This window comes from Nilaparvata lugens, chromosome X (genome assembly GCF_014356525.2).
Source record: "Nilaparvata lugens isolate BPH chromosome X, ASM1435652v1, whole genome shotgun sequence".
Lineage (NCBI taxonomy): Eukaryota > Metazoa > Arthropoda > Insecta > Hemiptera > Delphacidae > Nilaparvata > Nilaparvata lugens.
The window spans coordinates 96,283,191-96,301,129 of NC_052518.1; the positions used below are offsets into that span (position 1 = coordinate 96,283,191).

General features: G+C 32.7%; 1 protein-coding gene across 1 annotated transcript in view; it reads left to right on the forward strand.

Moving 5' to 3' along the window:
* Positions 1-856: 856 nt before the first annotated feature.
* LOC120354700 overlaps positions 857-17,939 on the forward strand; it is a 74,181-nt gene continuing 57,098 nt past the window's right edge. Inside the window, exons 1-2 of the mRNA XM_039442127.1 lie at positions 857-881; positions 15,223-15,287. Of these exons, the coding sequence (XP_039298061.1) occupies positions 15,262-15,287 (26 nt within the window). The 5' untranslated portion in view covers positions 857-881; positions 15,223-15,261. The remainder of the gene's footprint in view (positions 882-15,222; positions 15,288-17,939) is intronic.

Genomic DNA, 17,939 nt, shown 5'->3' on the forward strand with positions numbered 1-17,939 from the left:
AGTTATTTTAACACTTCTACCCTTATTTTCTCTGTTTTTGGGGCCTCCCACTCAAGAATTCCAACGACGCAGTCTCCTGCTATATTGATGTATGTTTTAATAATAATCTTTCCGAACTCTGTGGTTCTAAAATATGCTAACTTAGTTTAGATTTTAGTTGTGTCATTAAAAAAGAAACCTCTATTCAAAGGCTTCCACAGACAGAATAATATCGGCTCCAAGCTATATTAATAATACAGAAATGGTCGACTGGTCGAAATAGTTTGAATTCTTTATTCTCCATTGATTGATTCATACAATAAGTACATCATGAAAATGATAGGGAGAAAAAAAGTAAGGTAACCTTGTGCTATTCCTCTCCCAAATTTAGATAACGTAACACATAGTCCGACATAGGTTATCTTGAAGATGTTCACATCACAAAAGTTTCATTCCTCAATTCTCCTCAAAAGTAGATTTTCAATTTTTGATGCTTGAAAACCAAACATAGAAATATTTCACATTATTATGATGAATAATATACAGTATTTATATTATATCTATTGGTTCGTAGTGAGAAGCGAGGGATAGTCAAGGACGATTCCAATAATATCCTCATTGCATATAGCAAATCACACTGCTCCGTATCTTATAATCTGAAGTAGATACACAGTCCGTTACTAATCTGTATCATTGTGAGTGTTGGAGCTTCCTACTTGCAAGGACTTGGACTCTTGTATTGGAATCAGTCAATCAGAACCCTTCCTTCATCTAGATTCTAGAGGGGGAAGGAATTTGGCACAAGAACAACCAAGTCGTCACTCGGCACTTGCTTATTGTGTAGTTCAGTTGGTTTGGTCCAGACGTCCAGTGAGTAAAGGATTCCTTCTTTCGTTTCAATTGTAAGTTTGATATTATTTTACTGCATGCCATCATTTAAATTTAATGCAGATTATTCCTTCTTTCGCGAACTAATCGAGGGTTGAAATAGTTTGAATTAACGTATTTGCTCTCAAACCACGTGCAAGCAATAATGGCTACTGTGCACAGACAGGGTTTTCGAAAAAATGGAAACAATATTAAGACATGAAAATGGTCTGTCTATTGCTCACATTGTCGCCGTTGTTTATTTTGGTTTCATTTTACTACCAAATAATACGGTAATTCACGTTTTATCATTAATTAATTGAATTTTTGTAATACAATACGCGGAGTAATACGTACATACGCGGAGGGATTTTGATCAGGCTGCTTTTGAATTTGTGAAATGTATTTGAATCCATGTCGCTAAAAAGGATACTACAGTAGCCTATTTGTTTTCATTGATATCGTATCTATTTATTCTAAATCTCTAATATAAACAATATAAATCTTTTAATACTGTGTAAACCACTAACGTAAGCATTATGAAGAGAAAACCTTGAAGGTTAATTATATCTAGAAAATAGATTACTTTTAAGTTATCTGGTAGATGAACCGGTAGGAAATATTCCTAGGAGTATTCCGTATTCTCCACTTCATCATTAATCGAGAAATTCTGAAATCAAGAGTAGATTATTAATATTACAAACTCTTGGATATGAAACTGTGAAGCTAGTTCCTTGCCATCAATCCCAAGATACACTTGCAATGTCTGAAGTAAAGATGGAGGCAGCCTTTCTCTAAGTTATTTTTTATTTAAATTATAAACTTGAACCTCGACGATCCGGTTTATCATCTCTTATCCTTTTCCTTCTTAAATTACTACTGCCTTTTGCTACGTAATTTTTCAATTACATTTCACCACAGAATTTAGCATTATTATAGAAGTTTTTTCTGATTACACTTGAATTTCGATTATTGGGCTTCTGCTAATCCGGGGTATCGGTTATATAATATCTTCTTAAATAATTTGTTACTGCAGTAAGTGTGAAATTGAGCGGGTATTAATGTAGTTGTTTTTTTTTGTGTGTCTTCTTCTCAGGTTATTGAACTGAATGAACTTTGATTCGTACTTTAAGTTTTTGTGTGAGAATAATAATTGACCCGAGTAAGTCAGAAAACTGCGTTCATGAGTGAATTAAATATTTAGGTGTTTTATTGTTGATGGAATTGTTTTGATGTGTAATTAATATTTTGTTGAGATAGTAGAGGAAGAAAATGATTAGTTAAGGCATGATAGTGGTTTAAGAGGGAGATCGAACAGTTCTGCTGTGGTCTGCGTCTCACGGAAGAGATTGGACCTCTCTCTCTCTCTCTCTCTCTCTCTCTCTCTCTCTCTCTCTCTCTCTCTCTCTCTCTCTCTCACACTCTCTCTCTCTCTCTCTCTCTCATAGGGCTTGAGATTTTCAACCCACCTAGTTAAAGAGGGCCTCTTCCAGGGTCGTATAGGCAGAACTGGGCCGACTTCCTTCCTATATTTAAGTATATGTCCTAACTGGTAGGGCCCGCTCCAAATCTGCCAGCCAGTTCCGTTACTCTGTCTTTAAATTTTTAATTTCTTACATTTTTCATTTAAATTCCACTCAAACCTCAATTATCTGGTTCTTGCTAATCTGGCTTATCGATTCTACTTCTTATTTTTTCTTAAATTGAAGACCTTCACAACAACATTTTTAATTTAAATTACACATCAACCTCGATTATCCGGCTTCTGCCAATCGGGTCCATTACATTATTCATAGACCTTTCAAATGAGAAAAAATCAAATAAGGTACCTGATTACCTATCAATGATTAACAAATAACATCTTTATTGGCAAAAAATAGCGTCTGAAATCGAAATGAAAAAGGTTTTACCGGTAGAATCTGACTCTGTCTTAGGATTAGGCAAGGACTCTCACCAGTGAACGCTTTCCAATACTCTTTCCAGAAATAAATAAAATAAAATAAATAACAAGTTTATTGCTTTCTTAAACAATTACAAAAATCAAAAGCTATATACAATTCAAAAGGCAATAATCAGCAGATGCTGGGGTATAATTATCCTTTTTCCATAGAAGGATAAAGAGTTGTACGAGTGCGTTTTGTAAAGTTTTCTTTCATCTTCTTCATTTCAATCCGTGAAGAGCCAGACTTGTTTGAATACGTTTTTCATTCTCTCCACCCATTCCTTCGCATACTCTCCTGAATTCTTCGTCCCATCTGTACGGAGGCCTTCCTCTGCTTCTGCTCAGCGTGCATGGGTGCCAGTCGAGTATTGTTTTGGTCCATCTTCCATCCGTTGTCCTTGCGATATGGCCTGCCCAATTCCATTTTCTCTCTATTATCATTCTACCTACATCTTCAATTCTTGTTTCGTTTCTGATCCATATTTTGGTTTTCCTATCTATTCTTTTCACTGCTATCATTATTCTTTCCATCGATCTCACACTTGTTCTGAGTTTCTTGATTATTTTCTCATTGAGAGTCCACGTTTCGCAGCCGTATAGAATTGCTGGTAGAATACATGTTTGAAGTAGGCGTCTCTTGCTTTCCATGGGAATATTAGATCTGAAAAGATAGCTGTATTTCTTGAACATTGACCAACCTATTGCCACTCTTCTAGTAATCTCTCCCCATTGTCCATCTCTCCCTATTCTCTGTCCTAAGTAGATGAAGTGTTCAACTGCTTCTATCCTTCCGTCTTCGGTCTCTCGTTACTTTCACTGTTATAAATCATTACTTTTGATTTAACAAAATTTACTTTCAATCCAACCTTTTTTGTTACTTCAATCATTTCTTTCATCATTCTACATACTTCTTCGGTGCTATTTCCTATAATAACAATATCATCGGCGAATTTCAATGTATTCAATTTCACCCCATTGATGACCCGCTGAATTCTATAAAAGAGCCCCTTTAGAATTTAAAGAGTTGATGTGTAAATTTTTTAATGAAGTTTACAATAAAGGAGTATGTCCGGTAGCTTTTAAAAAATCAATAATATTTTCCCTGCATAAGAAAGGAGACCCCAAAGACCCAAATAATTATAGGGCTATTTCATTTGTGAACTCAATGTACAAAGCTTACGTAGGTATCCTCTTGAAAAGGTTAGAAGAATGGGTGAAATTAAGGAACATTATTGCTGAGAACCAAGCAGGTTTCAGGGCGGGGTACTCATCCATAGATAACATATTTGTATTACAGAGTTTAATTAAGTATTATACAAACGTGAGACATAAGAAAGTTTATTGTTTTTTTGTTGATTTCAAGGCCGCGTTCGACTTTATAGATAGGGATGCTCTCGTGTATAAACTATTAGAGATAGGAGTTTCAAATAAATTTGTCCGCATGATCAAAGCCTTATATGAAGATACGTTCTCAGTTATATGGTGTGATAAGGGCGTAACAGAAGATATCAGGCTTGTAAGCGGATTAAAACAGGGTTGTTTGGTATCCCCAATTTTATTCAATCTTTTCACATATGATATCTGTGAGAGTTTAGGCGGAGGCTTGATGGTAGGAGAATCAAAAATAAATTTTTTGATGATTTAGTTCTCTTAGCTGATAACGTAAATGTAATGCAGAGTATGATCAACAGGCTGGAGCAACATTGCAACCGATGGAACTTAGTTTTGAACAGGGAAAAATCCAAAATGATGGTGTTTAGGAGGGGTGGTAGATTGAGTAGAAGTGAGAGATGGCATTACGGTGGGGAAGCTATTGAAGTAGTAAATGAATATAAATATTTAGGAATTACGCTTACACCCACCTTGTCACTAGCAACACATTTTGTGAGTAAATTGACGGCAGCGAGGTATGGTATCAATAGTTTATGGCGTAAGCTAATTGGTAATGATGAGGTCCCAGTATCTACGAAATGGCAATTTTTCGAAGCAGTTAGCAAGTCAACAATCACATATGCAGGGCAGGTTTGGGGATGTCAAGAGAGGGAGGATATAGAACGTTTCAATAGGTTTTTTATTAAAAGATTGTACGGTATATACCAAAGAATACTCCCAACTACATAGTATATTTAGAAAGTGGTAGAGATGTTATGTGGCTTCAAACATTGAAAATGAATTACAAATACATATTAAAAACTCTTGCACAGCCGGATTCTAGATTTACGAAGAGAGTATCAATATTACTGACGCAGAAGAAGAGTGGTTGGTATAAAGATTGGAGAAAATTATTTTATGAATTTAATGAAGAGTGGGTAGATCCCATGAACCAACCAGATCTTTGGGGAAGAGGATGCGAAAAGATTGTGGGCAGGATACGTAAATAAATTTCAAGGTTTATGGTGAGACAGGGCAGCAACTTCTCAGTTTCATCAAATTTACTTTAATTTAGGAAGGAATGGATTGCAATCAGGTTATATAAATGACAATAATAAAAGAAGAATGATCAGCATTATTTTTAGGGCGAGGGGAGCATTATTGCCATTGAATTTTAGAGTGGATCGTGGAGAAAATAGTTACATATGTTCTTTATGCAACAGTGGTGAGGTGGAAGACACCTATCATTTTATTGGAAGATGTAAAGCCTTATCGGAATTCCGAGTAAAATGGTTCGGCTGCTCGGCTATGACTAATGAAATGGTACATGAGTATTTGAATGGCGAGAATTGGAAATGCTTAATAGGTTTTTTGACATCAGCACAGAAATATAGAGATTTTCTTGTAAGGGAATTAATTTTTAAAGATAAAATTAGACTTGTTTTACATAATATTATCGATTTATCTATGTTATATATCGGTTTATTTATATTTATAGTATTAGATTAATCTTCTGTAGCTATTAACTTTTATGATATGATTGTATAGGTAAAATTTTCCTTGTCTTTTCTTTTTCTATGGCCCTATGGTAGGAGATAATGATGCTTCATATGTAATTTAAGTTTTTTCTCAGTGTAATATATTAGATAATTTATGTAATTTACAATACATATGTGTACATTTACAATTATACATGTGTAATTTAGGTTCAATTTGAGTTGCCATACATTGAATTTATTCATTCATTTATTCTCTTGTTATTGTTCATTAAGTTACTTACTCACCATGTCAGATATTCTATTTTAAATTTATTTCATAGTGCTGGCAAATGATCCGAGGAATGCTTTTTCAGTTGTTGCTGAAATTATTATCGAATAATGAATGATGTTTTTCAAAAGTGTAGTGATAATTAGTTTAGGACAGATAAGGATGAAGCTGCTGGGGTTGCTTTTGGTCTTCGATAACAGTTTTGGTTTACGTTTGTTGTTTCATCAATTATATTAAGAAGTAGAATCCGAATTATTTTTGGGAGAATTTTCTATCAAGATTAGATAGTAGAAACTACTCAACTCTGGCTGACGGCTTCGGCTAAGCTTATCGAATTTGAGCTAATAATACAATTTTTTATTTGTTGTTCTGTTACACTAGTGACATTACTGATCACTTGTGAAATGTATCTTTTGTTTCCTGAAATAAATTCGTTTATCTATCTATCTATCTATCTATATATCTATCTATCTACTGTTTTTTAAATGGAACCCCTACTTAAAATAACTTTTAGTTGAGTTATTTCTCGTCATTTTTGGTAAATTTAATAACTTTCTCAAAAATTGATACTCTCAGAAAATTTTCATTCTATTCGACCAACAATACAATGGAGAATTCATCCTCAAAATTTCAGGGATTTATTTCTTACCGAATTTAAAATGACCTGTCCCAAAAATTTAAGCTTTATGAGCTCATATCTCAAAAAGTAATGATCGGAGAAAATTTTTTTTCCTGTGAAAACTTTTTCATTTTGATAGCTCGATTGTCAAATCAAAAAACTTTAAAAAATGTCACCAGTAGAAAGTTTTTTTAGCATTTGCACAGCCTTATAGTGATTTAATGATTTAATCGAATAAATAAAAAATTTTAATCGAATAAAAAAATTGATAATTTTTTAGTACTTGCGAAGCATTTAATTAATTTGAGGGCGCTGAATTCGAATCTGAAATCACGATTTCTCTATCTTCATTTCTCCGCAATTTAAGTTTACGACCACCATTCAGAGAGAATAGAGATGATGAATGTCCGAATTCTCTCTCATCTTATTCTAGTCGCAGAGTCGATTCATACTATTTTTCGTTCGCTATCATTTTTATTGCCTGCCACTGTCTGAGGTGACAAACAATAATAATTATAAAATGAATAGTGATTGAAATGAACAGTGACAACCCCGTCTGCATTCAATATTTTTGAAGTATTTTCCTCGTTTGTTAGAAACGTTGAGCGCAATGAAAACATGAATTATTATTCCCTTGCTCTATTGCACATTCTTTTCAAGGAGGAATTTATTTCGTTCACATGGGAACGGAGAGACTTTATCTAAATCAACTATCTCACATCACATCTGCGAAATGTATACAAGACGAGGTCATTGGCTCATTGACTTCTCAGTAGATTGGAGTAGATTTTTAGTTCTGCTAGTTAGTGAGTAAATGAGTGCCCAATAACATTTTTCTCTTATCGATAAGTAGAAGATATTATGTTCCAACTTTATTCGAAATTTTTGGTTTCAAAAGCGGTGCTCCAGCTCGTTTTATATTTCTCCCAGATTCCCAAATTTCATAATTTATCATCTCCTTTTACTTTTCCAAATTGCTGTTCAGAAGTTCTACTTTCACGTTTTACTTCCCTTCTATTTTCCCTTCTTCTTATCCTTGTTATCCTTATCAAACTAAACTTCTCTCACTTTCACACCAACCCCTCCTCCTCTATCTCATCCTTCCTCTTTCTCATCCATCCCCTTCCACCTCTTCTTCGTCTTTCTCTTATTCCTCCTTCCTTTCCACCTCCTCCTTCTCCAAAAACTCTCCTCCTCTTCCTCTCACTGCTGCTACTCCTCCTCCTTCTTATCACACTTCTATCACTCATATCCCCCTCCTCCTACTCACACTCCTCACCCTTCTTTTCCTTTTCCTTCTCCTCCTCTTCCTCTTCCTCCTCACCCTCCCGTCCCTCCATCTTTTCTCTTTCCTCCTCCTTCTCCCTATCAACTTCTTCTCCTCCACTTCTTGCTCCTCCTCACCATCACACTGTTCCCCACACTCTCCCTCTTTATTTTTCTCACATCTTCTGAATAAGTTGGCTATTCTTGGTTTCAGTCACAACTCGTTAGTTTGGTTTAAATCCTATCTATTAGGTAGGAAACAATGTGTATCTGTCGGTGACAAAAAGTCAACTTGGAAAAACGTTATGCATGGAGTACCACAAGGTTCAATTTTAGGCCCTCTCCTCTTCACTTTGTATGCTAATGACCTTTCTTCCATTACCAAATTCTCCAGTTTCCATACTTATGCAGACTACCTTCAAATCTATTTAAGCTGTCCCATAACAAAAATTAATGAAACAGTTGGAATAATGAATCAGGATATCAATTCGATAGTGGAATGGACAAAGAAAAATGGCCTTAAGCTTAATCCCATCAAAACACAACCCATTATAATTGGATATTCTCGTCTTATAAACAATATTGACCTTGAATCGATTCACAAAATTAGTGTAGACGGTAATGACATTCCTTACTGTAGCTCAGTTAAAAATTTAGGCATTATTATGAATAATACTCTTGACTGGTCAGAACAAGTGAACAAAACTTGTAAAAAGGTATTCTCAGCCATGCATGCATTGAAGAAAATGCGCGATATCCTCCCTAGAAACATTAATTATTATTGGTTCAATCTCTCATCTTCCCACATTTAATGTATTGTAATTCTGTTCTTAACGATATGCAAGTCACTCTGAATGATAAACTACAGCGTTGCCAAAATTATTGTCTACGTTTCGTCTACTCTCTCCAACGCCATGATCATATCACCCCAGCCCACATTGCTAGTTCAACATTAAAGCTTCCCGATCAGAGGCTTTCTCGAATAGTCAAGCTTGTTAGAGATATCTTGAAATACGGAAATCCGAACTATTTTAAAGATGATTTCAAATTTGTCTCTGAAGGTAGGAGGATAGATGCTTCACATACTAGAACCGGAGAAAGTACTTTAAGGATACCCAATCATCGAACTACTATTTTCACAAAATCCTTCTTAGTCAGTGCCTGTCGTTCATGGAATGCACTTCCTGTTTCTATCAGGTCCATCGAGAGCCGAGCGAGCTTCATCCTAACTTTAAAAAAACATCTTTTGGAACAAATGACTGAAACTGTCCGGCCCTAGAACGATCACATGACATCCATCCCCCACCCATCCCACAAATACAAACCTTTAAACCATGTTATAGAACGAATTGTATATATATATATATATATATATATATATTATATAAACTCATGTTATTTCAATTATCCACTGCATACTGCTGTATATTACTGAAAGTTGATAACCCTGATCTACTTTCAGCCTACTTCATTTTATTAATCAATTATTTGATCTTATCTACCTATATAATTATTTTACTCTATAACTTTTCTGTTTTTTTTCTCTTTAATATTCATATTGATTAAAACTTTTACAATATTTCCATTAATAAATAAATCCTTAGTTTAAATAACGAAATTAACGTTTTGGTAGAGAGTTAGTGGGGAGGATATTTTTAATATTCTTTCCGAAGAATGGACATTGATATGTCCAAAGCTCCGCCAATTTATGTAGATGCATAACAATATGATTATTATCTATAGTTATTATATTACAAACTGCTTTTTCATATTATATACAGTTCAATAATTATTTTCTTAGTCTATATTATGTAAATTCATCTATATTGTAAGCTATTGTATATAAGTGTATAAGCCAGTATATACTGTAATCTACATAAATAAAGTACTCAATCAATCAATCAATCTATTTCCCCATATTTATCACATTCTCTTACTTTTCTTTCTCCTTCTATATTCTTTCCAGTTTAGTTTTTTCAAACCTCATTATCATCCCTAGCTTCTTTAAGGCTGTTCAGTACACTTTTTTTATTTGAATAGGATAATCTTTTTCATTATAATTGTTAAGATCATTATAAGAGTGAGAAAAAGTGGCAACTGAAATTTTTAAGTGGTCCGATAAGCGAGTTTTGGGTTGTTGAAGTGCTGACTCCGTTTTCTTTCCAGATCATAAACGGTTTGGAATTTTCCATTGGAATTTTTTAAATATTTTATATTATTGGCTTTGTTCTAATATGCGTTTTCTCGCGATTGATGCCAAAATAAACAAGTTATCGAATTTACAAAAAATGTTACTTTATTATTTATGAACGAACGATATAGGGAATAAAATGTTTTAGTTTGGTCGGATACATTTTTTGAATTTTTAAGAGAAGTTCTGTTAAAATAGTCGAAACCGTTTTATGATCTGGAAAGAAAACGGAGTTGCACTTCAACAACCCATAACTCGCTTATTAGACCATTTGAAAACACTTGAAAATTTCAGTTGCCACTTTTTCTCACTGTTATAATGATCTTATACTGATTACTATTCAGTTGTTACTTGGAAATGTTCCTTATTGAATTCAATAGGCAAGCAGTTTCAGAATGAGTTTGTACGTCTCGAAGTGATTCCTGCATGTATGCATAGAATACAACAAATATCATCAAGAAAAACTCTGATCTACTGATTAGTCTTCAACTTATGGCATTCAAAACTCCAGATTGAAACTTTATACTCTTATATTTTTGTTTATCCATGTAATGTGAATTGTAGGAATAATCCTACATTGATTTGTCACTGTTCTCTTTTGGATAACTATTCATTAATTTGTAACTATACTCTTTTGATTAATTATGATTGATCAAAGTTGTTCTTGATTTTCTAATATAGTATTTTCTTCTAATATGAAATGTAAAGGGTTGTGTGGCAGCGAGTCCTGAGGCCCGCCGCAAAGTAGACCCACGCTAATCCACGAAGATACAAATTAATGGATAGTTTTTGAAAAGAGAACAGTGACAAATCAATGTAGAATTATTCCTATAATTCACATTTCATGGAAAAACAAAAATATAAGAGTAAAAAGTTTCAATCTGGAGTTTTGAATGCCATAAGTTGAAGACTAATCAGTAGATCAGAGTTTTTCTTGATGATATTTGTTGTATTCTATGCATACATGCAGGAATCACTTGCGAGACGTACAAACTCATTCTGAAACTGCTTGCCAATTCAATAAGGAACATTTCCAAGTAACAACTGAATAGTAATCAGTATAAGATCATTATAACAGTGAGAAAAAGTGGAAACTTTAAATGTAACAGAAAATTTGAGCATTATTGATAAATAATCTTTATTTCTATCTATGTGTTTGATTTAATTGAACCCACTGGCGTAATTTACCCAACACCTTTTTTGCCACCCCAGAGTTCCCAAACCTTTTTTTTTTGCCACCCCAAAAATCTTGATAATGGGCTATCAGATAACTTGATAATAATCAGGAAGTATTGTCATCAACTATTTGAAAAAATCTGGTGTGGTACACTTACACAACTTTCCTTGCTCATTGAACTGTAAGCCTCATTCTTAAACGAGAATAATTTAGGGGAATAACATAACGACGATTGGCGGCTATATATTTAAAACTACGATCATACTATTGAATATAATTGTTTTCAAAGTACATTTTCCTTTGTGTAAATTATTGTGAAATTCGATGATTTTTAAAAGCCGTCAAAACAGCTGTTCTACAGATGAAATATCTCGACTATGTATTCTTTTGAATAAACTGCTCTACCCACCTATATACCTCAAGCATGAGGATACTAAGTCCATTTCTCAAGGATTGGGTGGACCCCCTGTTAGTTTCCCAGGAAGAAGACTTAACCCAGTTGATGAATAACTATACAGGGTACGAATTTGAAAAACAATCGGTCAACTCATTTTTGAGAAAATCCTGATAGGAATTTGACAAAATCCATTTTTCTCAAGAATATAACGGAGCTCCTGCAATTTCCCCAGTAATGAGACTCATGTCAGTTGATCAGTTAAAAAGCTATCCAGGGTATAAATTTGAAGAAAATCGGTTGAGCCGTTTTCGAGAAAACCGTAAAAAACATGGTTTTTTAGTCTTTATCCGCCATCTTGAATTTAATTTCTTGTTGTCGGATCCTCATGGTATAAGGACCTTAAGTTTAAAATATCAAGTCAATCGGTTAATTAGGAATGGAGTTATCGTGTTCACAGACATACACACAGGATCGACACCCAAAAATCATATTTTTGGAATCAGGGGACCTTGAAACGTATAGAAAACTTGAAATTAGGATACCTTAATTTATTTTTTTGGAAAGCAATACTTTCCTTACCAATGGTAATAGGACAAGGAACGTAACAAGTGAAAAAATTCTCAATATAAAGCACACAATAATAGCTTTCATGTTGAAAAATTCGACAGTGGAACAGTTCAGAAATGTAACGAAAATCAAAGAAAGAGCAGACCTTTTTGTCAAGTCATCTTTGAAAACTGTGTTTCCTCAGATTTTTGAACTGTACCGGTTGTATTTTACAATCCCAATGAACACAGCTTCCTGAGAAAGATCGTTTTCATATATTTTCAATAAGTTGCATCAACATAATTTCAGGGACTTTCAATTTTTCAATTCTCAGTACAAATTTCCCGAACTCAATGACTAATAAACAGAACAATAGGTACCCATCAGAGTCGACTATTTTGTATATAGTGGCCTGTATGCCATCTCAATATTAATGTTATTTTTGTTTACACTTTATACAGAGCATTATTGTACAAATCTTGAAATCTTTGGTCTTTTACTTCAGAAATTTAAAAGTTACAAGTTAGCTTGAAGAAGCGAGAGTCAAAAAACAATAAATGCAATCACTATAACAAAACTCAAGACGTAAAATTTATTGGAAAATTTACATTTTAAAGCCATTAATACAAATCATCAAATCAAATCAAGCTTCATAAAACATTAAGAAGAATTGAAATATAGTAGAAACAAACGCATTGAACCAATTAACCAGCAATTAAATATATTCAGTTACCTACAAAAATATCGTTCAGTATAGTATCATAACAACAACAACAAACACAGAAAAAGAGCCATAGAGGCATGGCTGAACTTGAATTATTTCCAATCTTTGACTTATATAATAATAAATTTCATATTATAAATTAAATTTTTCCAACAGTTACCTTGAAAAGTGGCCATTCCTGCACTGATAACAGAATGCAAAGAATTACTTTGCGTACTCTTAATACTTTGCATTATTATCTTTCAGCCATCCCAATCAGCTGTTGACGTTGTTGGCATGTATTTTGAATGCGAATTTGTTCTATCTATATTTTTTTTTGATTTTCACACAAATAAAATTCATTATTCAATAAAAACTACATTGGTTTGAAATAGGAACTAGAAGTATTCAATATTAATTTCCTTATTTTTCTCATATTGCTTATAAAGTTTGTAGCTATATTGCTCTTTTTTTCTTCGATCTCATCATTCCGTCATAAACTTTTTATTCATTTCCTAACAGATCTTTGTTATTTTACATATTAAGAATGCTCTACTTTTAAGTTTATTCAACTAATTCACTTAGGCCGACTGCGCCCTAACTTTGCCCTCCTAGGTCAAAATAAAAGCAGTCATTCTATTCTATTCTGCCATTATAACGTGGACCTCACTATAGTATAATATTTCACTATACTATTATACTAATATTTTACCTTACTATTTATTGATTAACTCCAAACTTGGAAAAGCTAGTCCAGAGAAGTTGGCTACAATATGCTATCAATCAATAAATCTCTTCATTGCAGACATACTTTTCATTTAAATGAATACAAGAAATTATTTTTTTAACTCCCTTTAATTAAGACTCCGGTTGTCTTATTAACAGAATGTTCTTTCACCAAATAGCATGAATATTATTGTGAAAAGAGCCAAAACATGTGTAACTGCATATATAATAACATGTGTGATGGGTGGTCATTTTAAGCAATATTCTTCAGTAACCAACAAATAAGTAATAAGTTGAACAAAAAACTTATTATACTTTTTTTCCACATTTCAACTTGAAAATGACCTATGGTCGAAACTAGTCATTGTAATATTTTAAATAATATATTAAATAATAAACCAGCCCACGTTGGGACACCAAAATTCAAACAGCTATAACTTGGACAAAAATAAAAAAATCTACATTTTTAATTTCATATTTATTGTATTTGTTTACACTTTCATCCTTGAGGATGGCAACTGCATTGATTATCAATTGATTATTTATTGCAAAAACAATTTTTTGGGGAGTGTCCCAATGTGGGCTTAAGATCGGCCCAGGATGCGACATCCCTTGCCCAGGTTGCTAAATTGAATTAAAAATAAGTAATTCATTATTTTTGTCAATTTATAACATTTTATTATAATCATTGATAGTAGTGTTCACCCTGAACACTACACAGATTCCAGAATACCTAAAATACCCCTTAGGGTCATCTACATTTATAATATGTGAATTTATAATTAGTAAAATTGCATAATAAAAGACTTATACCCAAAAATATGTCATATGGGTTACTGAAAAAACTGAAATAATGGGTAACAGGACTGAAAAATCACCATGTATTTGACCCTCTATTAATAAAACAAAATGAATCTTATAGCACCTTTTATTCTTTAAAAAACTTCAAATAGTTGAACAACTAGTTTCGGTTTACACCATCTTCAGGTTCTAAAATAAAAAGGTTTTATTTTAGAACCTGAAGATGGTGTAAACCGAAACTAGTTGTTCAACTATTTTAAAGTTTTTAAAGAATAAGGGTGTTATAGATGGGTGCCAGCTGTCTAAAACTGGTCATTCCCTATCTGATATTTTATCCAATTTGAGATCCTTGGAAACGTGCATGGGGCTGTTGTGGGCGGGGCAAGTGAAATAAAGAAATATACACATTTAGTCCCGGTTGCACAAAAGCTGGTTAGATTTTAACCGGCTTTTGTGGAGCCGGGTCTTTGTTTGATAATCATTTAGCAATCGGTTTCTTCTTTTCTAAAAAAAAATAAAAAATCAATACTGAATCTTTACATTTACTTTCAGAAAATTTAAGTTTTTGCCCGCTATGCACAAACTTATATCATCAGCATACATACAAATTTGGTATTTTTATGGCATCAAGGACATATTTTGGTAGCCACCCCCAAATAGATTGTTCCTTTGCTATTTGGAACAATTGGCAATTAATCAATTATTTATTGTTATATGTATGGTAGGCCTATTTAGGACGCGATCTATCCATGAATACTTGGACATTTAATTTGTGAAACGAGAAGCGCTCTGAGGAAGAATTTCAATATTAATAATAATATTGTCCATAATTGTTTAATTTTGTGATAATTAGAAGTTTTAATTTTTCAGGTAATATACTGACCTCTTGTTGCTGGTTGAAACTAATGTATGGCTGGTGAACAATCTAATATCAGGTCAGTTTTTTCAATATCAACCTATCAGATCTTGATAGTTTTCAGTTGTTGATGTATCAAAGTTAGTGATTACTTTCAGTAGGCCTATGAATAATGTAATAGAATTGTGCTTTTCCAATATCTTTTTGTTTCATGTAATGGGCCCCTGTTGAGGCATCATTAAAATTTGTAAAAGTAAAATAAGAGATCAAGTTCCTATTTCACTTTTACAAATTTTATTGATGCCCCAACAGGGGCATATTACATGTAAAAATAGAAACTAATAATAAATAGTATAGTAGTCAGTTGGCTATTAGAATAGAAAATTACTAAAATGTTAGCTTGCATTTTCTCATGCAACAGAGCCCAGAAAGTCATTGTTGGTGAATCCAACCAAATAACTTTTTTACTAAATTAAAAAAAAATGTCTATGACAGTTTCTTGAATTAGATGAAAACTGTGAGACAGTATAGTGGAAACAGTGCAGAGTAGAACCAATGTCCATGAACAATGTGTTTATCACTCAAAACTTTATTTCATCCATAAACTTGATAATTTGTTGCTGAAAATAAGAATAAGAATAATTTTATTTGTCCAAGAACAATTGCATGATTGCATGAGACATTGTCATGATTTGAATAGGACAAAACTAAACAACTACCATGCGCTCGAAAAGAGCATACAGTTGACATCATGATCTCTCTTCCCATCATCATCTTTCTATTTAATAATAGTATATTTTGCACCTAGGGCCGAAAATGAGACTTTTCTGGCTCGAAATCGGTTTTCAAGTCCGAGGCCATAGGCCGAGGACTAGAAAAGATTGAGAGCCCGAAAAAACATTTTTGCCCATGGTGAGAACGTTATTTTTCGCCACACAGAAAAATAAACAATATACATATGAGAATAATTGTCTATTATAAGCACTTCCGAAAGCAAAAGTGGAAGGTCATAGCTCTAGCAAATCTGAGGTAATCTGAATATCAAGAAATTGTCCAAGTATTTTTATTTTTTATTATGATTTGTCTAAAAGATTATGTAAGAGGTTGAGTTTATACTTTTTATTCTTTCAAATGACAATAAGATGATATTATTATAAATGTTTTAATTATTGAATGATAAACACAAATAATGAAAAGTTTTTGATCAGCTGTTTTAGCACACTTGAAATTTGGCCAATCTGAATGTCAACGGAAGTTTAGGTTAGAAGTTCTATCCTACTCTGAAAATCGAATTATTTGAATAGTTTATATTATATCTTATCTGTATTTTATTCATCCAAATAAAATGATAGTATATTATTGCAGAATACTTTATTGAATTCAAGCATAAAATGATTCCGTTTGTCCACCATGCTCCGTGATAAACGCTGTAACTAGGAGGTTTGAGGTTAGATTCTATTATACTCTGAAAATGAATTTGAATAGTTTATAATATCTCATTTGTATTCCATTCATCCAAATAAAATTATAGTATCTTATTGCAAAAACTTTATTCAATTCTAGAAGCATAAACTGATTCCGTTTCATAAACTATTTTGTAAACACGTTTACATCAAATCAGAATCAGCTGACTTCAAGGTTATTTTACAGCCCTAGGGCCGTAAAAATTTTACTGGCCTGGTCAGAAAACAATCACTTTCGGCCTCCATATGACGCACGTAAACCAGTTCATTACATCCAAGTGGGGCGAAAAACTAGTTTACAACAGAATTATTCAATATAATTATAAAATAAACAATAATCAGTACGGTGAAGAAAGCAATACTTGTTTCTTAGACCCTGGTTTTTTACAATGAAGATGTAGGATTGTACAATAAGTGCAAATTAAAAGGAAAAACTTGGAATAAATAAAGCTCCTGTTCTTGAACTATGTTTTAGTTTGTTGGTGAGACAGATTGGATTGATAACTTCATTGCTGAAAGTATTGACTAGATAACTGAAAATTGTGACAAAGTTATAATTTCAATATTAGTGAAACGAGCTGCAATATATAAACATAATGTGTTTTCTGTCACAAACATTAATAGATTATTCTATTGCGGATTTACACATATTTATATCACTTTTAATGGGGAGCTTCATAAGCTTCAGTGTCTACAAAGAGTCAGTAGGTTGTCTTTTTTTTCTTTAGGGCTACTTTTTAATATGAATAAAAATATAAAAATCTGAGTACCCTTTTTATATTCTTTCGTCACGACATGTTCAGATTTTGTTCTGTACTCAAATTTATATTTTTATCTATAAGTCAGAAGGGTTATATTTACTGTGAGAATTTGTCAATACAAATGATTAATAATTCTGTGTTATCATCATGAGATAACATAATTTATTTAAGGTACCTACTTATATTTTGAAAAATATGATATTGCTATCAGCGGAATTGTGATTAATTTTTGAAATTTTTCCGTTCCAAATAAATAAGTCTTCATCGTTCAATTTACAATATTATAATAATTATTTATCATATTTTACTGTTTGCTTATCATAGTCATATAACATAATAAAATGTTTCTTCGTTATTTGCTTCATTTCTGAAACTCCCACTTTTACATGATTTGAAATTACACCAATGCACACCTACATAATTCTACATTCATTGCCTGCTGTAAGTAGGCCTATATTATTAAATTGAGATATTTCCTTAAACAATAAATCATAAATCTTTCCTTTA